The sequence below is a fragment of the Halichondria panicea genome, chromosome 15 (genome assembly GCF_963675165.1).
Source record: "Halichondria panicea chromosome 15, odHalPani1.1, whole genome shotgun sequence".
Taxonomy (NCBI): domain Eukaryota; kingdom Metazoa; phylum Porifera; class Demospongiae; order Suberitida; family Halichondriidae; genus Halichondria; species Halichondria panicea.
In genome coordinates this window covers 539,763-564,786 of record NC_087391.1, presented here as the reverse complement: position 1 = coordinate 564,786, position 25,024 = coordinate 539,763, and the positions used below count along the sequence as shown (strand labels likewise).

Genomic DNA, 25,024 nt, shown 5'->3' with positions numbered 1-25,024 from the left:
GTAGAGTTGGATCATTCTGAAGCTTTAAATGTGTGTGGCTAGCAGTGTTTTCACTAAGCTTAGGTCCTGTGGGTTTTACTTAAGGGATATGTACCTTTAGCATAGATTATGTTCACTTATTTTTGATTAACTTCACCTCCCTCCAGCTACTTGTACCGATGGCCCACTGCACAAGTATGCAGAAGGGAGCAGCACACGAGATGTATTCTGGAGATGATCAAAATTAATGTAAACCTCTCTATTTTGTACAATTATTTGTTGTTGCTTTTGTGTATGAACAAGTTATAATTATATGATAGAGCTTTTTTTGAATTTAGAACAGTTCTCTATGCTACAGTCATTATTATATCAATGAGTTTCCTTCTTTCGATTTTTGTCTTTGGGTTGAGACAATTGGCAATCATTTGCTGCGGCCACTTTCAAAGTTGTTGCTGTCTTGTAATCGGCAAAGGCCCAGGCCGGAGTATTCAAGACAGCAATTGTTTCGCCCTGCATCAAAATGTCAATCATGAAATTTACATCGCGATTATGTGTAGACTTACTGGGGGTGGCAATGGTGCTCTAGTTTGCCTCATTTCAATATGGTCGGGCTCCACAACGTCGATCTTGCCATAACACATGATATCCAACAAGAGCCCTGAGAACTTATTCTCCTTGTCTTGGGATCTGCACTGAGTCTGGGCGTATTGTACCCTTAGAGGAGGATGTCTCCTCACAGATGACAACATATCAAATAGTTTAGCAGCTACACTTGAATTAATTAAGCGAGGTTAGTATTCCAACTGAGCAGTGCTGGCCTATTCTTACACGGCGTGAACTTATTGTTGCCAATGTGACAGACAAATAGACACGTAGATATTGCACATGCGCACAAACGCACAACCATTCTGCGCATGCGCGCATAAACTAGTTGCGTTGGGACAGTTGCATGCCTTAGCATAACTTCACTTTATAGGATACCCCCCCCCCCTCCCCACCTAATAATTATCTTGGTAGTTTGGCCATAGATATATGGTTTGGCTCAAGTGGGGGTGACCATGTACGTGGACTCTCAGTGGGGCCTGTCCCAGTTAACGAGTCTCCTTGTGTGTGTGTGCCTTCATCAGAGACAAGAAGTCAGTCGTAGGTGAGTGGATGCCTAGCTATGAGTTTGATCATAAATAATTATTTATAAAGTATTGCGAACCTAAACTTTTGAGCTCTTTGAAAGGCTATACAATAATATTATTATGGTGTGCTTAGATCAGTGATCAATTTTTTTCGGGCCCGAAATTGTCCATTTTTTGGGTCGAAAAACGTGGACTTATACTCTACCGCTCTTGTAGAGCTGGTTCACACTGATAGTATATACATAGTGTGGCTAGCATTGTTTTAAACTAAGCTAGGAGGTCCTGTGGTAAATTTACTTAAAGGATACGTACATTTTAGCGTTATATTCACTCAAAAATTAACTGATTAACCCCACCTCCCTCCAGCTATCTGTACCGATGGCACGCTGCACAAGTATGGATTCACTACAGAAGGGAACAGCACACGAGAGTCGTATGATGTATTCTTGAACATTGGGGATGTAAACTTTTCTGTTGTACAGTTATTTTGTTCAATCTTATGATCATTTTTATACACACGATATAGAGAACTAAAACATACAGTTCTCTACGCTACAGTCATTATACATACACATACACACATTAATTTTTTTGGGGGGTTCAGTCAGCTGAGTGAGTTAAAACAAGACGTATCTGTTGCATTCTTCTGCCTCTAAGACATAGATTATTCTGGTTTGAGACAATGTCAGTATATGTACTGGTTTCCATTCAACTGGTGTCTGGTCTGTGGTAGCGACAGTGCTTGGCCTTGATGGTTGGTATGGCATCATCACAATCTCAACTGGTGACTGGTCTGTGGTAGCGACAGTGCTTGGCATTGATGGTTGGTATGGGATCCCGTGTTGAATGTCATCATCAAAACTCTCGTCTGAATTGCTGTCTTTTGTTTCATTATGCAACAATTTAGCACGTCTTGCCATGGTCCTCTCTGTCTTAATGGACAGTTGTTTTGCTTTTTTCTCTTGTTCACGGACCTGATTGTAACTTTTTCGGATTTGTTCCTTAAGCTTTTGCATTTTTTTCAATGACTTATTGATGTCAGGAGTCAAATCGGAACCATTTTTTGTCCGCAACTCTAGATGCGCATTGTATATTTGCACGTCTTTCAGCTCCTCTTGAGCAATATCGATACTTTTGTAGAGCTCTGCTATTTTTTCTTTTTCCTTGGCAATTTTTCCACAAGGATCCACCAATTTTTCTCTCTTTTTTGAGATCGTGAGAGCTTTGACTGAGTTTTTGATCCATGAGCTCAGCTTGCCCTTAGACCGCCTCAATATACCCTTCGATTGCTTGTCTTTGGATTGTGACCCACTTGAAGGCAATTGGCAATCTTTTTCTGCGGCCACTTTCGGCTTGTAATCGGCAAAGGCCCAGGCCCAAGGAAGCTCCCTAGAAGATGACTGTGATACCTTCTCCAGGCTGATTGAACCGTTGAGATCATCTCTCTCGCACAAATTATTGTTGTTGCAGGGTGGGATTGTCTCCACAGAAGATGATTGATGGGTCACTTCAATCCTGTTCAGGTCATCTCCCACACACAAATTATATTTGTTGTTGCATGGGATGGTAGATCTTTCAGAAGAAGTGTCATAAGAAGATGCGGTCAACTCCTCTGCAAGGCAGTTCAAACTCTCGACGTCATCTCTCACACACAAATTATATTTGTTGTTGGAGGATGTGTCATGAGAAGATGCTTGATGGGTTAACTCCTCTGCAAGGCAGTTCGAAGTCTCGAGGTCAACACACAAATTATATTTGTTGCTGCAGGGGACGGAACATACTTGAGAGGAAGTGTCATGAGAAGATGCTTGATGGGTCAACTCCTCTGCAAGGCAGTTCAAAGTCTCGAGGTCAACACGCAAATTATATTTGTTGCTGCAGGGGACGGAACATACTTGAGAGGAAGTGTCATGAGAAGATGCTTGATGGGTCAACTCCTCTGCAAGGCAGTTCGAAGTCTCGAGGTCAACACACAAATTATATTTGTTGCTGCAGGGGACGGAACATACTTGAGAGGAAGTGTCATGAGAAGATGATTGATGGGTCTCTTCTTCTAGGTTCTGACTGCTAATGTTATTTCTCGTTAACAAATCCTTTTCGTTGTTACAGGACACGTTAAACCTTTGGAAGGAAGTGTCTTGCACAGACTGAGAAGTTGTTGGGTTTATTTTTGGGATTGTCTCTGGGATCGTCTCTGAGATTGTCTCTGGAATTGTCTCTGGGATTGTCTCTGGGATTGTCTCTGGGATTGTCTCTGGGATTGTCTCTTGAGTTGTCTCTGGGATTGTCTCTGGAGTTGTCTCTGGAGTTGTCTCTTGCTGCAAGGCAGCAGTTGTCTCACCCTGAAACAAAATGTTATCAATCATGGAATTTACATTATTGTGATTTTGTGTTGACTTACTGGGGGTGACAATGGTGCTCCAGTTTGCCCCGTTTCAATGTGGTCGGGCTCCACAACATCGTTGTTGTCATAACACAGGATTGATCTGAGCCATGACGGTTTCTTGTGGGACCTGTACCGAGTCTGGGCATGTTGTACCCTCAGTCTCAGAGGAGGACGTCTTTTCACCATATTGAAAAGTTAAGCAGCTACAAGAAGACTTGGCAGCAATGAAGTGAGGTTAGTTCCAGTGTAACTGAGAGTAGCTCGCAGTGCTGGCTTATAACACAGCGTCAAATTGTTGTTGCCAATGTGAACAGACAGAAGACGCTTTATGTGCGCATTGTGCGCATGCGCGCATAGTCTGCTGTACATACTAGCCTCGAGACCAGGCCGATTAAAATACCTATTTTAATCGGCCTTGAATCGAGGCTACGTACATACATGTACATACAACAAAAGTCAGTGAGCGTCCACCCTCACTCCACTATAATAGCCTTCCTCTCTTGTTATACTTTCAAACCTTATATGGGACAATTGCTGACATGCATAGCTATTGTCTCACTTTATACGACACCCCTCCCCTCCACCTAATGTACAGTTTGGCTCAAGTTAGTTTCCTGGGGATGACCATGGGGCCGTACGTAGACTCTCAGTGGGGCCTGGCCCAGTTCAGTTTGCCCAATGAGTCTCTTTGTGTGTGTGCCTTCATCGGAGACAAGAAGTCAGTCGTAGGTGAATGGATGCCTTGCTACATGTACGAGTTGTATCCACAACTTAATTGTGTTGTGAACATCCTATTAGTAGCTCTTTTCATGATGTGCTCTAGCCTCGTTTCCATCCGAGTTATCTCAGCTAGGTGTGCTCTAAATCATTGATTTATTTCGGACCAAATTGTCTATTTTCTGGAACGTGGGCCAAAGTTATAATAAGCGGGCGTTTTTTCCAATTATGTCCGCTCTTGTAGAGTTGGATCATTCTGAAGCTTTAAATGTGTGGCTAGCAGTGTTTTCACTAAGCTTAGGTCCTGTGGGTTTTACTTAAGGGATATGTACCTTTAGCATAGATTATGTTCACTATTTTTGATTAACTTCACCTCCCTCCAGCTACTTGTACCGATGGCCCACTGCACAAGTATGCAGAAGGGAGCAGCACACGAGATGTATTCTGGAGATGATCAAAATTAATATAAACCTCTCTATTTTGTACAATTATTTGTTGTTGCTTTTGTGTATGAACAAGTTATATATGATAGAGCTTTTTTTGAATTTAGAACAGTTCTCTGTGCTACAGTCATTATTATATCAATGAGTTTCCTTCTTTCGATTTTTGTCTTTGGGTTGAGACAATTGGCAATCATTTGCTGCGGCCACTTTCAAAGTTGTTGCTGTCTTGTAATCGGCAAAGGCCCAGGCCGGAGTATTCAAGACAGCAATTGTTTCGCCCTGCATCAAAATGTCAATCATGAAATTTACATCGCGATTATGTGTAGACTTACTGGGGGTGGCAATGGTGCTCTAGTTTGCCTCATTTCAATATGGTCGGGCTCCACAACGTCGATCTTGCCATAACACATGATATCCAACAAGAGCCCTGAGAACTTATTCTCCTTGTCTTGGGATCTGCACTGAGTCTGGGCGTATTGTACCCTTAGAGGAGGATGTCTCCTCACAGATGACAACATATCGAATAGTTTAGCAGCTACACTTGAATTAAGCGAGGTTAGTATTCCAACTGAGCAGTGCTGGCCTATTCTTACACAGCGTGAACTTATTGTTGCCAATGTGACAGACAAATAGACGCGTAGATATTGCACATGCGCACAATCACTCGCAACCATTCTGCGCATGCGCGCATAAACTAGTTGCGTTGGGACAGTTGCATGCATTAGCATAACTTCACTTTATACGCGTAGATATTGCACATGCGCACGCACAATCACTCACAACCATTCTGCACCGCGCATAAACTAGTTGCGTTGGGACAGTTGCATGCATTAGCATAACTTCACTTTATACGATACCCCCCCCCCCCCTCCCCACCTAATAATTATCTTGGTAGTTTGGCCATAGATATATGGTTTGGCTCAAGTGGGGGTGACCATGTACGTGGACTCTCAGTGGGGCCTGTCCCAGTTAACGAGTCTCCTTGTGTGTGTGTGCCTTCATCAGAGACAAGAAGTCAGTCGTAGGTGAGTGGATGCCTAGCTATGAGTTTGATCATAAATAATTATTTATAAAGTATTGCGAACCTAAACTTTTGAGCTCTTTGAAAGGCTATACAATAATATTATTATGGTGTGCTTAGATCAGTGATCAATTTTTTTCGGGCCCGAAATTGTCCATTTTTTGGGTCGAAAAACGTGGACTTATACTCTACCGCTCTTGTAGAGCTGATTCACACTGATAGTATATACATAGTGTGGCTAGCATTGCTTTAAACTAAGCTAGGAGGTCCTGTGGTAAATTTACTTAAAGGATACGTACATTTTAGCGTTATATTCACTCAAAAATTAACTGATTAACCCCACCTCCCTCCAGCTATCTGTACCGATGGCACGCTGCACAAGTATGGATTCACTACAGAAGGGAACAGCACACGAGAGTCGTATGATGTATTCTTGAACATTGGGGATGTAAACTTTTCTGTTGCACAGTTATTTTGTTCAATCTTATGATCATTTTTATACATACGATATAGAGAACTAAAACATACAGTTCTCTACGCTACAGTCATTATACATACACATACACACATTAATTTTTTTGGGGGGTTCAGTCAGCTGAGTGAGTTAAAACAAGACGTATCTGTTGCATTCTTCTGCCTCTAAGACATAGATTATTCTGGTTTGAGACAACGTCAGTATATGTACTGGTTTCCATTCAACTGGTGTCTGGTCTGTGGTAGCGACAGTGCTTGGCCTTGATGGTTGGTATGGCGTCATCACGATCTCAACTGGTGACTGATCTGTGGTAGCGACAGTGCTTGGCCTTGATGGTTGGTATGGCGTCATCACGATCTCAACTGGTGACTGGTCTGTGGTAGCGACAGTGCTTGGCCTTGATTGTTGGTATGGCGTCATCACGATCTCAACTGGTGACTGGTCTGTGGTAGCGACAGTGCTTGGCATTGATGGTTGGTATGGGATCCCGTGTTGAATGTCATCATCAAAACTCTCGTCTGAATTGCTGTCTTTTGTTTCATTATGCAACAATTTAGCACGTCTTGCCATGGTCCTCTCTGTCTTAATGGACAGTTGTTTTGCTTTTTTCTCTTGTTCACGGACCTGATTGTAACTTTTTCGGATTTGTTCCTTAAGCTTTTGCATTTTTTTCAATGACTTATTGATGTCAGGAGTCAAATCGGAACCATTTTTTGTCCGCAACTCTAGATGTGCATTGTATATTTGCACGTCTTTCAGCTCCTCTTGAGCAATATCGATACTTTTGTAGAGCTCTGCTATTTTTGCTTTTTCCTTGGCAATTTTTCCACAAGGATCCACCAATTTTTCTCTCTTTTTTGAGATCGTGAGAGCTTTGACTGAGTTTTTGATCCATGAGCTCAGCTTGCCCTTAGACCGCCTCAATATACCCTTCGATTGCTTGTCTTTGGATTGTGACCCACTTGAAGGCAATTGGCAATCTTTTTCTGCGGCTACTTTCGGCTTGTAATCGGCAAAGGCCCAGGCCCAAGGAAGCTCCCTAGAAGATGACTGTGATACCTTCTCCAGGCTAATTGAACTGTTGAGATCATCTCTCTCGCACAAATTATTGTTGTTGCAGGGTGGGATTGTCTCCACAGAAGATGATTGATGGGTCACTTCAATCCTGTTCAGGTCATCTCCCACACACAAATTATATTTGTTGTTGCATGGGACAGTAGATCTTTCAGAAGAAGTGTCATAAGAAGATGCGGTCAACTCCTCTGCAAGGCAGTTCAAACTCTCGACGTCATCTCTCACACACAAATTATATTTGTTGTTGGAGGATGTGTTATGAGAAGATGAGTGATGGGTTAACTCCTCTGCAAGGCAGTTCGAAGTCTCGAGGTCAACACACAAATTATATTTGTTGCTGCAGGGGACGGAACATACTTGAGAGGAAGTGTCATGAGAAGATGCTTGATGGGTCAACTCCTCTGCAAGGCAGTTCGAAGTCTCGAGGTCAACACGCAAATTATATTTGTTGCTGCAGGGGACGGAACATACTTGAGAGGAAGTGTCATGAGAAGATGCTTGATGGGTCAACTCCTCTGCAAGGCAGTTCGAAGTCTCGAGGTCAACACGCAAATTATATTTGTTGCTGCAGGGGACGGAACATACTTGAGAGGAAGTGTCATGAGAAGATGCTTGATGGGTCAACTCCTCTGCAAGGCAGTTCGAAGTCTCGAGGTCAACACACAAATTATATTTGTTGTTGCAGGGGACGGAACATACTTGAGAGGAAGTGTCATGAGAAGATGATTGATGGGTCTCTTCTTCTAGGTTCTGACTGCTGATGTTATTTCTCGTTAACAAATCCTTTTCGTTGTTACAGGACACGTTAAACCTTTGGAAGGAAGTGTCTTGCACAGGCTGAGAAGGTGTTGGGATTATTTTTGGGATTGTCTCTGGGATTGTCTCTGAGATTGTCTCTGGAATTGTCTCTGGGATTGTCTCTGGGATTGTCTCTGGGATTGTCTCTGGAGTTGTCTCTGGAGTTGTCTCTTGCTGCAAGGCAGCAGTTGTCTCACCCTGAAACAAAATGTTATCAATCATGGAATTTACATTATTGTGATTTTGTGTTGACTTACTGGGGGTGACAATGGTGCTCCAGTTTGCCCCGTTTCAATGTGGTCGGGCTCCACAACATCGTTGTTGTCATAACACAGGATTGATCTGAGCCATGACGGTTTCTTGTGGGACCTGTACCGAGTCTGGGCATGTTGTACCCTCAGTCTCAGAGGAGGACGTCTTTTCACCATATTGAAAAGTTAAGCAGCTACAAGAAGACTTGGCAGCAATGAAGTGAGGTTAGTTCCAGTGTAACTGAGAGTAGCTCGCAGTGCTGGCTTATAACACAGCGTCAAATTGTTGTTGCCAATGTGAACAGACAGAAGACGCTTTATGTGCGCATTGTGCGCATGCGCGCATAGTCTGCTGTACATACTAGCCTCGAGACCAGGCCGATTAAAATACATATTTTAATCAGCCTTGAATCGAGGCTACGTACATACACAAATAAAATACAAAAGTCAGTGAGCGTCCACCCTCACTCCACTATAATAGCCTTCCTCTCTTGTTATACTTTCAAACCTTATATGGGACAATTGCTGACATGCATAGCTATTGTCTCACTTTATACGACACCCCTCCCCTCCACCTAATGTACAGTTTGGCTCAAGTTAGTTTCCTGGGGATGACCATGGGGCCGTACGTAGACTCTCAGTGGGGCCTGGCCCAGTTCAGTTTGCCCAATGAGTCTCTTTGTGTGTGTGCCTTCATCGGAGACAAGAAGTCAGTCGTAGGTGAGTGGATGCCTTGCTACATGTACGAGTTGTATCCACAACTTAATTGTGTTGTGAACATCCTATTAGTAGCTCTTTTCATGATGTGCTCTAGCCTCATTTCCATCCGAGTTATCTCAGCTAGGTGTGCTCTAAATCATTGATTTATTTCGGACCAAATTGTCTATTTTCTGGAATGTGGGCCAAAGTTATAATAAGCGGGCGTTTTTTCCAATTATGTCCGCTCTTGTAGAGTTGGATCATTCTAAAGCTTGAAATGTGTGTGGCTAGCAGTGTTTTCACTAAGCTTAGGTCCTGTGGGTTTTACTTAAGGGATATGTACCTTTAGCATAGATTATGTTCACTTATTTTTGATTAACTTCACCTCCCTCCAGCTACTTGTACCGATGGCCCACTGCACAAGTATGCAGAAGGGAGCAGCACACGAGATGTATTCTTGAATATATTGGAGATGATCAAAATTAATGTAAACCTCTCTATTTTACAATTATTTGTTGTTGCTTTTGTGTATGAACAAGTTATATATGATAGAGCTTTTTTTGAATTTAGAACAGTTCTCTATGCTACAGTCATTATTATATCAATGAGTTTCCTTCTTTCGATTTTTGTCTTTGGGTTGAGACAATTGGCAATCATTTGCTGCGGCCACTTTCAAAGTGGTTGCTGTCTTGTAAATCGGCAAAGGCCCAGGCCGGAGTATTCAAGACAGCAATTGTCTCGCCCTGCATTAGCCTCTGTCCCAGGCCGATTTTTTTTTAATAGAACGAAGTTGAAGGAGACCCAGGCCCAAGGAAGCTCCTTGGAAGATGACTGTGATACCTTCTCCAGACTGATTGAACCGTTGAGATCATCTCTCTTGCACAAATTATTGTTGTTGCAGGGGACGGTAAATGGGATGGTTTCCACAGATGATGATTGTGATATTGTTTGTTGAGTCAATTCCTCCTCCGGGTTGTTTAAAGTCTCGAGGTCGTCATCTCTCACACACCACAAATTATTTTTGTTGTTGCAGGGGACGTTATATCAGCAGAAGATGATTGATCGGTCACTTCCATCCTGTTCAAAGTATTGAGGTCATCTCCCACACACAAACTATATTTGTTGTTGCAGGGGACGGTAGATCTTTGAGAAGAAGTGTCATGAGAAGATGATTGATGGGTCTCTTCTTCTAGGTTCTGACTGCTGATGTCATTTCTTGTTAACAAATCCTTTTCGTTGTTGCAGGAGATGGTAAACCTTTGGAAGGAAGTGTCTTGCACAGACTGAGAAGTTGTTGGGATTATCTTTGGGATTGTCTCTGGAATTGTGTCTTGGATTGTCTCTGGGATTGTCTCTGTGGTTTTCTCTGGAGTTGTCTCTTGCTGAAGAGTATCTGTTGTCTCACCCTGCAACAAAATGTTATCAATCATGGAATTTTCATTGTGATTTTGTGTTGACTTACTGGGGGTGACAATGGTGCTCCAGTTTGCCCCGTTTCAATGTGGTCGGGCTCCACAACATCGTTCTTGCCATAACACAAGATTGATCTCAGCCATGAGGGTTTCTTGTGGGATCTGTACCGAGTCTGGGCGTGTTGTACCCTCAGACTCAGAGGAGGACGTCTCTTCACCATATTGAACAGGTAGTTAGCAGCTATAAGAAGACTTGATCAGTAAGCAGCAATGAAGCAGCTTAGTTCCAGTGTATATATAATACTAGATTCCAACTGAGAGTAGCTCGCAGTGCTGGCCTCTTTATACACAGCTGGAAATTATTGTTGCCAAAGTGACACGCTAGTGAATGTACTGCGCATGCGCACAATCGCATCACACGCTTAGAGTCAGTACACGTTATTATATAGACCGAGTGTATCACTCCTACAATCAATAATAAATGCACTCCTGTTATAATTATAATTATAATTATAACCAATTATGGTACACAAGCATAAATTATTAGCTATAATTATAATTGTGTACATACAACACTCGTTTTTACAAAAGTCCATGAGTGTCCAGCCTCACTCCCCTGACAGAAGAGACAACACTGCTGCTCATGTTTACAGTAGAATAGGGGCTCTCCCTCCGGTAGGTATACTCCACTTCCCTCGTAGGCTGGCAACATGAACAGCTGTCTTTCAATTCTCTACAATGCATTACATACACCAGGTTGATTGCTGGATAGAATCCAAGAACAATCAAGGCAATTGTAGTCGTGACTGGGTTGATAAGATTTTCAATAGCTTTTCTCTTCTCCTCACAGTTTGTTACAGTCGAGGTTCCATTGGTAGTAGCTAACAATCCTGATACTCCACCTGCCTCACATTGGAAGTACTGTTCGACTTCGACTACGAAGAAGCGAAAGTTTATCATTGCAACCGTGAATGTTGAGAGAACAATAAGACCAAAAATGACAAAGTAGCAGAATACAATTAGGATCCTAGAGTGGGAGCACCAATTGGTGTCGATTCTTGTTTTGTGAACACAATGTATAATCTTTTTCTGCATAAGAAGAATGAATAATTATTATACATACAATGAAACTAAAGGTGTGTTGGATATGCAAACATGCAGGGGGACAAAGTATACACAATAACATGAACAATGAACACCCATGTTACCTTTAACAGTTTCCAGAATATCAGAACTAGAAGAGTCAACCCACAGGCAATGATGACACTAATGGGCAGCATGAACGTGTAAAAGTTTAAGTTTAAATTGCCAGCAGCACATAATATGGGCGGGAATCTTGTCACAGTGAATCCTGGTGAGCTCATGAAATGAATGATACAGACTGGAATGGCTGGCATGACAAGGGCTAAGCACACTGCAATAATGTGAAGCACAATTCTCTTGCTAGAGGCTTGTACTATATTCGCTTGAATCGGCCAGTAAACACCCCAAAACATTGTGATGACATGAAAGAACCATAGAAGGATCAGCTGCATCATGATGTAGTAGAGACACACACCTGCATACAGATAGAAATTACAACACCTATAATATTATATAGTTGATTACCTGTTGCAGTACAGAAGGGGGTGGGATGATTCATACTGTCAATAGCAGAGCTTTGTGGTGTACAAAAAAGGTACGGTTGACCCACGAAAGCGATTAGAACCAGGCCACCAAGAATAATAGTAGGAATCGTCTGATACACAATGAACACAGAGGGGAAGCTGAATCTGTGGAGGGGGGGGGGGGGGGGGGGGGGAGAGAGAGTTTTTCATCGCTTTTATTGATATTCACTTACATTTTTTTGCATCTGACACAGGCAAGGATGAGAAGAATAGCACCAGAGAGGATAGCCACAGCACCAGATATAATGACAACCACATTGGTAATACGAAGCTCTACATTAGAATAGGGAGTCCACCCCTCACATGATGCAACACACTTAGAAATCGTTGAGTTAAAGATGAAACCAAATTCTGTGTTACAGGTGAGATTGGTAGCTCTCACTGGTACAAGTGGAGTGTTATTGGCTGTAAAGGGGAGGAAGTGAGACTAAAACAGAATTATTATTTTTTAGTATTAAATTACCGCAAGTGGCACTGGGACCAGAATCGGGTAGACCATGACACTTGGGGAGTAGATATCCCAGATTTAATTTTTTAACATTGCTCACCAATCCTTCGCAAGTAGTACTCTTGAGCTTACGACATTGTTTAAAACTTGGACGAAGTGTTTTATTAGTAACTTCATTACACATCCCAAAATAATACAAGCAGGCAAAGGGTTTGAGAGCACTAACACATTCAGGAGTTGCTCCGATAGTTCCTAAGTTAATTCCATCCAAAGATCTCAGTATATTTTCATTACTATCCTGGTCAACAGATTCTGGTACATACACATCACTCCCAGAGTTTGGAAGGCAGCGCTGGTAAGACCTCAGATAGTCCCCACAAACAGTGCCAGTGTATGGTGTTGGCGTGCAAGTATTAGTGAAAGGTGGAGACCCAGTATCATTCAGTCCATTTTCCTACAAAAAAAGAGGTGAACTGGATTAGATAGCTACATGTAACATAGTGCAACCAACCATTGAAATAATGAAGAATACAGATGGTATAGACAGAGCAGACCAGATTATGAAAATCAGTACTAACAGTACAAAGTTTTCACAGCATTTTAGGACACAAGACTTGAACTTGGAGCCTGTCGACACTTTGATAGAATCTTGTGTAGCCGTGCTGTCTTCAATAGTGCAAGTAAGCTCAACAGAGGTGTCCTCATTATTGATGCTCTTGAAATGAGTGTACACTGCCTCATGCTCAGAAGAAGAGATCTCACTCTCATACTCAAACTCTGACATAGCTACCTACAGTGGCTATACAGATATAGATACTTGTAGAGGAACTGCTTGAAAAGTAGCTTCACCTATATAGCACCTATATAGCTCTTCAGCCAAGTGTTTCACTCAAGTGCTGTTTCAGTTTATCCCCTTAGATCTATATACATTTCCCAAAAAGACAAACATTGAAAAGTGAAAGACAACAATACTAAAATAACAAACAACTGAGAGAATGTTTCATAAACAACTAAGTTTGTGTTAAATCTATAGTTTGTGTTAAATCTATAACACTGTTATCACTAGAGTCTATTAATTCTGGGCTAGAAGAGTGATCTTTAGATTTCTTTGCACACAGTTCCCTAGCAGACGAACTTTCTTCTCTTAATCGTTTACGTACCTCTGAGCTAACAGATAGTGTCTTATCTTCTATAGTAGAACTGCCTACGGGACCTTGCATACTGCCTCCAGGTGGTTTCTGTTTTGGTACCCTTAGATGTACCTTATCCGAAGATGAAGAATCATTCTCTGGCTCTGGGATGTACCTGAAACAGAAAACTGATTAGCGACAATATCCTATATTACAATGGATTTTGATATTAATGCTTGATAAAATCATAGATTAAGGAGGGAGAGGGATTGGAAACGCAATAGAACAGGATGAAACCATCCGTGTTACGGTTGACGTCACATATATGATCAGGCCTCGAAACCAGGCCACCAGGCTTGAATCGAGGCTATACCGAAGGTGGCTGGCTATGAGTAGCAAAAAGACAGAAGACAGGGCTGATGAGCAGCAAATGTGATCGTTCCTGCATACATGCTGTAGGGGAGAGCTTGTAGCATCAGCCAGATTGAGCAAAACTCTCCTCTGCATCTCACCTAAGACACTATAGGCTCTATAAAGACAAAATTATATTATTATGCCTGTTGGCCATTTGGAAATATCAACTGTCTATTGGCCATTATTATTGTGATATTTATGACATTTTTGTGAAAAATAAAGCTTGTATGGAAAAGTTACAAAAACAACAAAAACTATATACGAAAAAAACTTTTTTGTTATTTGTGACAGGCTCTGGGAAAAAGGCCATATTGGAGCAGATATTGGTATTGAGTAATAGCCAGATTTATGGACTGCAGTGTATAATCTCAAAATAATTTTTCTTAGCTTATAGTTATCTACAGTCTTTATACTACTTCTCTGTAAAATCTGATGCTCTGAATCCAACGCGTTCCACCGAAGCGCTTTGACTAAGCAGCCACCACCTTACTTTTCCCAATTTAGCAATCTTTAAGTGGGCGTTTCTCAATACCGCTATTTCAGAACTTTGAGTTTCCAATGCGCATAACTCAGGCATGAAAAGAGGTATGTGCAAACTAAGCATATCAATGCATAGGCAATTCTTTGCTCTATCATCTGGTATTTAAATCTCAACAATTGTAGCCTGCTCCAATATGGCCTTTTTCCCAGAGCCTGTCACATTTTATGACTTTTTAACTTATATAGGGATCCCATAATCTTTCTGAAGTTATTTCTTTCTTGTATTTGCCTGATGATGTTCGAATTTGGGTCTTTAAGGCATATCTGCATACACAAACGGTCGACATGTTCAACGTTTACCTACTAAATTGAGCAAGGTGTAACTTCTCACATGAATGCATTCAGGTCATAGAAATAAGACATTACGATGAACCTATTCCTATGCTTGGCCTATAACTAAAAATTGTGAAATTATAACCTCTTCACCTCTGCATAGAGGTACAAATAAACACATAAATTAATTAGCGTAGTTGATACTTGAAATCAGCAACACATGTTTTTCAATCAACACCATTGTGGCTCACTAATGGAATACTACTATATACTTCTTCTAGGTTAAAGATTATTTAAACTCTGGTTCTAGGGAGAAAAAGCATATAAAAACTCACAAAAGTGTTGTAGGGCCGTCTTGAAACTCAAACTTGGACAAATTCACAACTAATGTGGTTCCAAATGATGAACACTAGAGATTTATAGGCTGGGTTGTGCCTTTTTTAGAAGCTGGAGAAGAGGAGTTTTAGCATGGTTTTAGTTGCTGCTGGAGGTTAACGCCCACTGCCTATTGCACTCTGAACCGTAACACGGATGGTTTCAAGAGGCAACGTTGGAGTCATTGTCGCACATCCCGTTTCCAATCCCTGTTAACTACTCAATCTATGATAAAATGTATAGCTTACAGTGGTTCTAGGAGTTCCCTGAGATCAAGGAAAGGTGGTAGTACTGTGAGAGGCTCCTCAGTCTCCTGCAGACCCAGCAGATCAACTTCATTAGCAGTCGGTAGCTTGAATCTGAACACTTCTCCCACGCTACCAATACTGTGTACAGACATGTTCTGTTCTCGAGAATTAGCATTAGTCAAAGTACCTGCAAACAACAACCATTAGGTTACATAACTATTCAACTCCACCTGTACCTAGTACCTAGGTAGTCTCATGAGCAGACGTGGGAGGGAGGGACAAGTCTGCTCGCGAGACTAGTACCTAGGTAGCTGCTCAGCTAGTTTGCAAGCTAGAACAGGCTCCTGCAGCCTCTCCAAGTGTTGATTCTACCTTTAATGTGTTGCTCCAGCCCTAGAGCTTCTTCCAAAGACACTCCACTATCCAGCAGAGTTCTCAAATCACTCCAGGACTCTGCAGAAGCTGCCATAACTTCCACGTGTGTTTACAGTCTCTTTTCCATTGATCAAGTGAGGTAACAAAGAAGGAGCGGTGCTGAGAAAGGGGGGAGGGGCTCGATTCCTGCAGCACTCTCACCTTAGAATTGCTGACTCGACAGAGACGACCTTTTGTCAACTCATCACTAAGCAATTAAATTGAAAAAAGAAAGCTACGAGGAAAGTTAGTTGTGTCTGCCCTAAACATGTTGAGATAGCATTTGGAGATTTCTTTAATCAAGTGAGTGAGCGTAGCTACAATTATATAACTCTAGCTGTCATTTTTAGACCCATTTACAGTCTGAAAAGCTGTATCCTTCCTGCCCCTACTTCCTGTATTAATTGTATATCGTCTTCCACCAACACACACACACACACACACACACACACACAGCACAATGCCAGAACTAGAGACAGTGAGTCCGTCAAGCAGCCACCATTTCAATGGACAGAGTGACAAGAGACGTCCTGTCAGTCGCTCCATGTTTGCTCTCAAGACCTTCGTAGCTGGTGGAGCGGCCGGGATGTGTGCCAAATCGTCCACAGCTCCTTTAGACAGACTCAAGATTCTTCTACAAGCTCAGAACAAATACTACAAAAACTATGGAGTGTTTTCTGGCTTTCTGGCCATTTATAAACAGGAAGGTATCCTCGGCTACTACAAGGGTAATGGTGCCATGATGGTTCGAATATTTCCGTATGCTGCTATCCAGTTTGCTGCATACGAGCAGTACAAGAAACTACTTAAGCCTTACTTCAATCAGAAAACACACACAAGCAAGTTAGTGTCCGGGTCTCTGACTGGGATGACAGCTGTGCTGTTTACTTACCCCCTGGACATGGTGAGGGCGAGATTAGCCTACCAAGTACACCAGAAGAAGTACAACGGGATTTGGAACACACTGACATTGATACCAAAACAAGAGGGTGGGCTGAAAGCTCTGTATCGAGGCTTTTCATCAACCATTATCGGAATGATACCATACGCCGGGACCGCTTTCTACACGTACGAAGTCTTAAAATCTTTCGCTCTGGATAACCCTCTGTTACAGCCGTACACAAGTAAAGAGTCATTTGATGGCTCTGGAACAATGGTACTGAACATTCCTACTAACCTGTGTGTGGGTGGTTTGGCGGGTGCTTGCTCACAGAGTGTGGCCTATCCATTCGATGTTGCCCGGAGACGCATGCAGCTGGAGGGCATGATCTCCGAGACACCTGTGTACAGAAGTGTGTCTGCTACTTTGTCGCATGTGTATACAACGCTTGGTGTGAGAAGAGGACTTTTTAGAGGGATTTCGATAAATTTTTATCGAGCTGTTCCACAAGTTGCTGTTTCATTTTCAACTTACGAATTTCTGAAACAGTTTTTGGGGATTAGTAGACCTATTTCTTAAGTTTGACCAAAATAATAAGTATGTATTACGATCATGTCCTTTTATTATTTTTAACGCTAGCATTCATTAATTTTAACATAATTATACATTGCTCTACCTACTCTCTGACTGCAGATGGTGGTTGGTGTTTTGCTTGTACATGTATGACTTGAATCATGCTTGTATCAGAGCATGCTCATTAAAAATCTGTAATGAAAGGGGCTGGGCAGCGAGGAGGGCGTCTCTGTTTATTTCTGCTGCTCTCATTGTGTGTATGTTGCGTGTAGACACGGTGACTGCTCTATCTCTCTAAGACTACAACAGCTTTATATCCAACCTATCCTAAGAGCAAACGTTGCTCACAAGCAACAACCCCCCCCTGACTCCACATACAGCAAGATATAGGCCTCCTTGGAAGAAGCTCACTACGTACATATAACTCTGACATCGACAGCAGCTGCTACAAGACGTCTTCCAGCAAGTTAGCAGAGCGTGGAGAGGTCTTACTTCGTATCTGAGGTCCCCCTGAGCTAGCTAAGAGAGGAGAGTTGAAATGCAGTCCATAAAGAGACTCTCAAAGAAGTTTGGCAGGCAGTCACTGAATGAAGTGAAGGTGAGAGGGTGTAGCAATGTATGCAGTGTATATAGTAGTAGCTGTGTGGTGCAGGTTCAGTGTGTCTTGAGAGCTTGTGTGTGTCTCTGAGCACGTGTATTAAATGTAAGTATTTGGTTGTGAGCTGCGGTACAATTTTTGTGAGCTCTTTTCAGAGGACAAAGACTCCCCACCATTATGACAACCCCAATCAACTGTTGCATATCTTGTGGGTGCTAAGTTTGTACATGTGGTTGCCCGCGTAGATTCAGTAGAAACATGAAACACAATCGATCTTTTGCGTCCTAAATCTCCCCAATATAGGGAGGCCTATTGAGACGAATTTATGTTGCATTCCCTTTACTATATACCCCATTGTTGTGAGCTTAGGCCCTGCTAGTGGTCATGAATATCATTATAATAGTCTGCCTTCTCTGCATGTGGTATGTTGGGTAACGCAAATTAAGTATCGCGATAAGTTCCTTTTATTAGCGAAAATTTTGAGCCTTTGCAGCTATGTGTGTATGTGTAAATTACTTGACCTATGCATTTTGTAGTTTCAACCCAATAATTAATATTTGTCTAAGTAAAAGTAAAGTAGTCAATTTGCAAGTTTACATAGGATTGCTTTTCTTCTAAACTGCCCTACTGTTAGTTCCTTATTGTGTCGTTCTTGTGCTGCTTCAATAAAATTAATGCATGCACAATCTGGTTTTGTGCTCGGATAGACCCACCTAATGAATACTTGGTTGCCACTATATCAACCCTCTCACCACACACTCACCTAGCGTGTGCATGTGTGTGCATGTACAGAGAGGCTACTGTGTGTGTGCATGTGTGTGTGCATGTGTGTGCATGTGTGTGCATGTGTGTGCATGTGTAGAGAGGCTACTGTGTGTGTGTGTGTGTGTGTGTGTGTGTGTGTGTGTGTGTGTGTGTGTGTGCATGTGTAGAGAGGCTTCTAGTGTGTGTGTGTGCCCTAGAAGGTGATGAGTTAGGAAGTTAGTTACTTTGTCTGTCAGTAGTTGATATTCACGTCCCTTGTCTAATGTGTACAAGCCACAAACATTTACACTCTACTCCTAATAAATCACACATCTCCCCCTCCCCCACACCTCACACACCCTCACAGCCTGCCCCGCCCAGTTCCACAGTAGACCACACCACGGCACCTCCCACAGTTACTACCCCCCACACGTCTCCACTGTTCACCAAAGACCTCCCTCGCCGATGCAGCGACCATACGTCATCTGATTCATCCGACAGTGAGAGCGAAGAGGACTGCACAACCAGAGGTGAGTGTGCATACCTCAGTGTATAGCAGATGGCTGTACAGCACTTTATGTTTGCTCTCAAACATTCCCTGATGTCTGCTGCCCACAATTTAGTAGAATATAAAACATTACCAACCAGAACTGTTGTTCCGTAGTGTGTGTTTGCCTTTTGTGTATAGCTACATGTATATAGCTAGAGTGTGATTCAAGGGAGTGTATGAGGTTTAACTTATTGACAAGTCTCGTGTGTTTGGAATCACTTAATTACCTACAGATATGCGTGTGTGTGTGTCCATTCCCTGCCTGCCTAGAGTTAGTAGCAATGGTCTGAAATGTTACCAAAAGAAGTGCTAGTGCTTACAAGTGTCCGTGCTTCTCTCCCTCTTTTCCTTGTCTCTTAATTGTCATTATGATCTCAATATGTAATCTGTAGCTTCCCAAAACCTCGTGTACTGCATTTAGAGGCATTCTGCAGTGTGAACAATATATTGTGTATCATTGATCTCACCGTGCATGCAATAACAAGATAATGCTGCTTGACCTCTCTCTCTTGGTTCAAGGGACTGGAATGCCATTATCAGGAGGCCTACAATAAGAGTGATAAAGAGTCAGTTTTTTGATTAGCCCATTTTTTGGTTATCCCAGAAAATTTGGCCCTACTGATCTTAGAAGTATAGATTAGACCACGTCCTAGCTATGTAGCTGTGCTCATGCATGATTTGTTTGTTAGTAGCTGCACAGTTGGTTAGATGCTAGTAGTCTAAACATGCTTAGACAGAGTGTTGTGCTCTGGACACCTGTATGCTTAGACAGAGTGTTGTGTGCTCTGGACACCTGTTCTGACATTTTAACAATCATTACCACTTCACCCCCTAACTAGAAATCTGATAGATGGTGGTACTGCTTTGGGTAATACTGTAGTGTGACAACTCCAATTACTGGTCTATTCAGAAGAACCCAGATATTATTAACAGCAGATGTTGTTGCTGACTGCTCTAGTTTGTGTGTGTGTTATCACTGACCCTGTGTTTTGTGTCAGCTTGCTAAAACATTTCCTTTGAACATTTCCAGGAATCTCACGGTTAGACTATTATCCGTCTACCTAGCGGCTGCTTTGCATAGAGTTGTGTGATAATTTAATGACTTCACTGAGTGCCTTTATAGCTTTATTATGCGTGATATGACAGCCTCTGATCTCTCTATGGCATTCCTCTGCTGTTGTTATCGCCCCGTCAGCAGGCACACTCCCACCAACAGTTACTGACAACACACAAAATCAAATTAGCCTAATATGAAGTATAATGCACCTGTTACTGAGCCTACTTTGAAGATTAAATGGAGTTGCTGTTTGCTTAAGTCTTTGAACAACATTTGATTTGCTTATTTCCACCTCGTTAACACTAAAAGTACACAGTCGTTATAAATTTGTTGAGTGCCAGATAATAGCAGCTAGTCTAGACCATGGTAGAACGCACTGTGGCTGTATTTTGTCGTCAGTGTAGCTACAACACTGGTACTTGATATTCAGCACCAATATCGTCACTGTACATTCTAGGCTGGCATGCCCACCTTATATAGGATGTATGATTATACTGTTGAGCCTGTATACAAGTGACATTCCTGAGACTAACTCAATACAGTGTTAGCTCCTTGTTTGTGAGGTGCAACTATAGTTCCCAGGGTGGTGTGTGCTGGGTATGGTTGTCAGACAGTCTGTATGTGCTCTGACTTTGGTGTACATGTAGCCAAGTAGAAGGCAATCATCAACTGTGTGTGTGTGTGTTATTAGTAGGTCTAATTATGTGGGCTTGTGAAAACAAGAATGATTTCAGTGTACTTTTGCACTCTAAGCTACATTTGTTTGCTTGTAACCCCCACTCTCCCCTCTCCCCCACTGCCACTGAAGCTGTGGTAAAGACTACCCTCTCTGTGTTAGTTTAACCTTCCATAAATATTGAGAGTTGAAGTCCTTCCCCTGTTGGTTAATACAGCCAGTATCAAATAGCAATCTTATCCCAATCAGCTTGCTTGTCCAATGGTCAACCTTGTGTCCACGCTCTTGTTACTAAGCAGGTGGCAGACTCTGTGTTTGCTCCCAAACACTTCCTGATGTCATGTTTACCATAATACCCACAAATTAGTTGGAGTGCTTACTGTTGTTGGTATCTCGGTATATTTGGTGACCCCCTTTGCTCATTCTGCACATTTGGTGACCCCCTTTGCTCATTCTGCACGTGCAATATTAATCTGTTGTACATCTGTCTGTGTTATCCTGTATGTATACTAACTGATATAAAATTATCTACAATGTGTTTAACAACTAAATTCATTTTGTCTGTGTTCTTGGCTCTCCTATCTGTAATCCGTCCCAAAGTAAACTACATATTATTTTGTCTCTGTGGGTGATATTGTGTTTTGTGTCTAGCTAAGAACATACATCCCATGAAAGAAGTGTTCTTCGTGCACTTGTGTGTGTGTGTGTGTGTGTGTGTGTGTGTGTGTGTGTGCGCTGAGATTCATGTGCTGGAGGTGTTAGAGTGATTTCCCTGCTAGTCTATTCATGAGAGTCATGCCTGCACTGCATGCACATCATTATTGTAGGCCAGGCATCGTCTTTGTTCTGCTGAGATTGCTCAACATAATGTCCTAACATCATGTGCTAGTCATAGAGCCTGGGATAATCGGTAATCTGCACATTCCTCAACAATCAATGTGGTAGACTTGTTCATTTCATTACACTGTTAGCATTGTGGGCTGCATGGTTAACTTGTTATGATAGCTAGTTTCATGGTGTTTGATCAGCGTAAGAAGTTGCTTTTGGCATGGTAGTCTATGTTGTGAGACAGTGTTGATGGTGTGGTGGCTCCCCCTGTGTGTGTTTGTATGTGTGTGTTTGTACGTATGGTACTTTAATCTTTCACTGCATATGTACTCATGAACTCACACACACACACACACACACACACACACACACACCCACACACTCCACAGCTCATCCAGTTCATAGTGTAATCCGCAAGAAGCATTTAGGCAGTAATAAACTGAAGATGGAGCGAGTCTCATCAGCTGAGAAGAGAACCTACAGACAATACAAGTATTCCACAGGTGAGTAGTATTTTAAGGTGGCCAATTGCTCTAGATCATCAAAGTTTGATATGTTGTGACAGATCAGAATCCATCATCTCGGTTATGTAATGTCGCTAGATATCCTTAAATTCCCATCTATTGTACATGTACTGGGGTAGCCAACCTTTCATAGGCACCGTCCAAAACAATGACCACAACAAAATAATGTAAGCAATCCACACAAATTGCTGCCCTAACCAAGTTAGCTGATGGAATACCAGTTCATACCCTCCCTAGTCAGTAATCCATCTCTTATAAGTACGTGTTTAATTGTGTACTTATTAGACTGTAAGAATCCATCCCTATGTTCATATCAGCCTGTCCCCTGGCAACTGGCAACGTGTTGTGTGTTGTGTCTGTTTCTTACCCATACAAGTGTGAGCATATGCATACAGTAGGTTCTCGTTACACACAGGTATCTGTACAATCGTGGGTGTAAATATATCTAGTTGCATTTTCAAAGAAATCAATGCATTGAGGATTAAATATACTCTATATTTAGTATTATATACGGATTGTATAACCTTCTAGTAACCATGGCAATGCCCCGCCCCCTCACAGGTAGTAGTAGCAGTGCGAGCTCTAGCGATGACGAGATCAAAGAAGCATTCGAAGGCCACACACACTTTCATTATTCACCAGTAATGAAAACCTCGTTAAAGGACTTTAAGCAAGGGTCACCTCTTTCTTGGGGCACTGACCCGCTATTTGCCAACAGACCTCTCAAAGCATTACCCGTGGGACACAGAAAACCGAAGTACTTTGCTCAGATGTCAGGTAGCTATGCTGAGAGACCACGGCTTGACTTCAACAAGATGCAACACTCAAAGAGACTAGTCATGGCAAGTGCTTATTGTCTATTGGCACCATCTGGTTAATATATGTATGATACGCATTGCCTGTATATACGTCTAGTGCTATTGTAGCAATTTCTCGGTAATTTCTTGCTTTGTGCTTGCGGAGACATTTCTGATTGTATGCTTTGTCGTGAGCCACCGTGTCATGTTGTGTGTACCGCCCTAACAGGTTAGACGGCCACTAGTGCTCAGAAACAACTCCAAAGTACATTCTATAGCGGTGAGTCGTCCTGAGCACGTGTGTGTGTGGGTGTGGGTGTGGGTGTGTAGCTCTTACTCAGCCCCCTGTTTAGTATACAGTGCTGCCAAAATAGGTTCAATGAAATTCACTGTACAGGCCATTGAGTGATTGCACTTAGCCTGTCTTATCATGTGTATGTTTTATAAAGTACACCTTTGGGAAACAAGCACTGTACATGTACTCTTGTTTGTACACAAGTGTTCACTGCAGTTAGCCTTTTCCTAGACTAGGGGGGGGGGCTTCAAGTGAAGGGTAGCATATCCAAGAGAAGGCTGGGGCGGCTTAGCCTAGGAGGGTGGCATCCAAGAGAAGGCTGGGGCGGCTTAGCCTAGGAGGGTGGCATCCAAGGGAAGGCTTCCCACAGTAAACAATATGAACTGTTTCTAGTACATACCAAAGTGCAACTAATGGAAACAATGTTTATACAGCATGTAACTTTAGTATTCAATATACACAACATTCCAGCTCTTAATTGAAGTCATTGTTCCCTTTCTTTCTCCCTACAGAGACCACCCAGCTTTGCAGTATCTCTTGATATTTCTGCCCATACTTTTACACCTGTGCTCACCCAGACATGAACACTGCATGCCTAGCACCTCTGGTAGGCCTGTTAGGTATTTTTAGTACTTGTTTGTGTTAGCACTGTATTATATTAAAAGCTCATTTCCATTATAATAAGTGTACATGTCACAAAGCCACCCCTCCCTCAACTGTTAGTAATATGACTGTATACATCACTTCAACCTCAGCACACACCACTGATCTTGTGTACTTGCACTCGTTTGTTTATTGTGCAATTTTCAATGATTTTTATCACGATGATTAATAATAATGCTTCGATCTGATGTTATATCTATTTGAAATATTTGAGACTGTGTCTGTTACATACAGTAGCTTCACTGTATGTACTGTACCATTTCCTTTGTGGCGTGATGCCAGACCATCAGATGAATAATGAATCGTAATGTTATGTTGATTGGCATTGGGGTATATAGTGAAGTGCAGCATAATTCACGGTTAGCTATAGATCTCCAGTATTCACGGTTGCTCAAAGCATTCAACCCAAGCCACTATGTAATATCAAAGCAATTCAAAATACTGAAATATTGGTGTATATATAATTAAAAGGTCTTCTGACTGGAGTGGCTAGTTTAGTCTCCATGCTGTGTTATGAGTTCGATTCTGTCAAAATAATTTATGATCATTTCATTCATTCTACGGCATGCATAGTTACAATGGTATCCTAAAATAGAATTATACCCAAGAGCTCAGAATCAGAGGCAGTGGGTAACAAGAGCTCAGAATCAGAGGCAGTGGGTAACAAGAGCTCAGAATCAGAGGCAGTGGGTAACAAGAGCTCAGAATCAGAGGAAGTGGGTAACAAGAGCTCAGAATCAGAGGAAGTGGGTAACAAGAGCTCAGAATCAGAGGCAGTGGGTAACAAGAGCTCAGAATCAGAGGCAGTGGGTAACAAGAGCTCAGAATCAGAGGAAGTGGGTAACAAGAGCTCAGAATCAGAGGAAGTGGGTAACAAGAGCTCAGAATCAGAGGCAGTGGGCATGAACAAATGGTCTTTGTTTGCCCAACATGTTACAGAGGTGC

At 42.2% G+C, this 25,024-nt stretch overlaps 4 protein-coding genes and 2 long non-coding RNA genes across 7 annotated transcripts; 2 read left to right on the top strand and 4 right to left on the bottom strand.

The window, feature by feature from the left end:
• Nucleotides 1-4,686: 4,686 nt before the first annotated feature.
• LOC135348423 (uncharacterized) lies at nt 4,687-5,384 on the bottom strand. The gene is made up of 2 exons (XR_010398747.1): nt 4,988-5,384; nt 4,687-4,934 (listed from the first exon to the last, which is right to left on the bottom strand). It is a non-coding gene; the product is annotated as an uncharacterized LOC135348423 (long non-coding RNA).
• A 758-nt stretch (nt 5,385-6,142) lies between these two features.
• On the bottom strand, nt 6,143-8,524 carry LOC135348422 (uncharacterized). Its single transcript, XM_064546631.1, has 2 exons — nt 8,281-8,524; nt 6,143-8,221 (listed from the first exon to the last, which is right to left on the bottom strand). Exons 1-2 carry the CDS (start codon nt 8,449-8,451, stop codon nt 6,281-6,283), a joined length of 2,112 nt encoding a protein of 703 aa, XP_064402701.1. The 5' UTR covers nt 8,452-8,524; the 3' UTR covers nt 6,143-6,280.
• Nucleotides 8,525-9,466: 942 nt separating this feature from the next.
• Nucleotides 9,467-10,698, bottom strand: LOC135348421 (uncharacterized). Its single transcript, XR_010398746.1, has 2 exons — nt 10,436-10,698; nt 9,467-10,379 (listed from the first exon to the last, which is right to left on the bottom strand). It is a non-coding gene; the product is annotated as an uncharacterized LOC135348421 (long non-coding RNA).
• Nucleotides 10,699-10,872: 174 nt separating this feature from the next.
• Nucleotides 10,873-16,011, bottom strand: LOC135349199 (uncharacterized). Of its 2 annotated transcripts, none has more exons than XM_064547700.1 (8): nt 15,853-16,011; nt 15,481-15,667; nt 13,012-13,805; nt 12,516-12,954; nt 12,226-12,457; nt 11,994-12,157; nt 11,594-11,943; nt 10,873-11,474 (listed from the first exon to the last, which is right to left on the bottom strand). In XM_064547700.1, the coding sequence occupies exons 3-8, from the start codon at nt 13,282-13,284 to the stop codon at nt 10,968-10,970; spliced, it is 1,965 nt and encodes a 654-aa protein (XP_064403770.1). In that variant the 5' UTR covers nt 13,285-13,805; nt 15,481-15,667; nt 15,853-16,011; the 3' UTR covers nt 10,873-10,967. The 2 variants fall into 2 exon arrangements, with proteins under 2 accessions (XP_064403770.1, XP_064403772.1); XM_064547702.1 differs by having other exon boundaries at nt 15,481-15,618; nt 15,853-16,001.
• Nucleotides 16,012-16,064: 53 nt separating this feature from the next.
• LOC135349207 (solute carrier family 25 member 16-like) lies at nt 16,065-17,454 on the top strand. The gene is made up of 2 exons (XM_064547709.1): nt 16,065-16,197; nt 16,351-17,454. Exon 2 carries the CDS (start codon nt 16,355-16,357, stop codon nt 17,351-17,353), a length of 999 nt encoding a protein of 332 aa, XP_064403779.1. The 5' UTR covers nt 16,065-16,197; nt 16,351-16,354; the 3' UTR covers nt 17,354-17,454.
• Nucleotides 17,455-17,569: 115 nt separating this feature from the next.
• LOC135349209 (uncharacterized) lies at nt 17,570-24,285 on the top strand. The gene is made up of 6 exons (XM_064547711.1): nt 17,570-17,945; nt 19,057-19,219; nt 22,190-22,303; nt 22,886-23,166; nt 23,351-23,401; nt 23,929-24,285. The coding sequence occupies exons 1-6, from the start codon at nt 17,886-17,888 to the stop codon at nt 23,998-24,000; spliced, it is 741 nt and encodes a 246-aa protein (XP_064403781.1). The 5' UTR covers nt 17,570-17,885; the 3' UTR covers nt 24,001-24,285.
• Nucleotides 24,286-25,024: the final 739 nt, after the last annotated feature.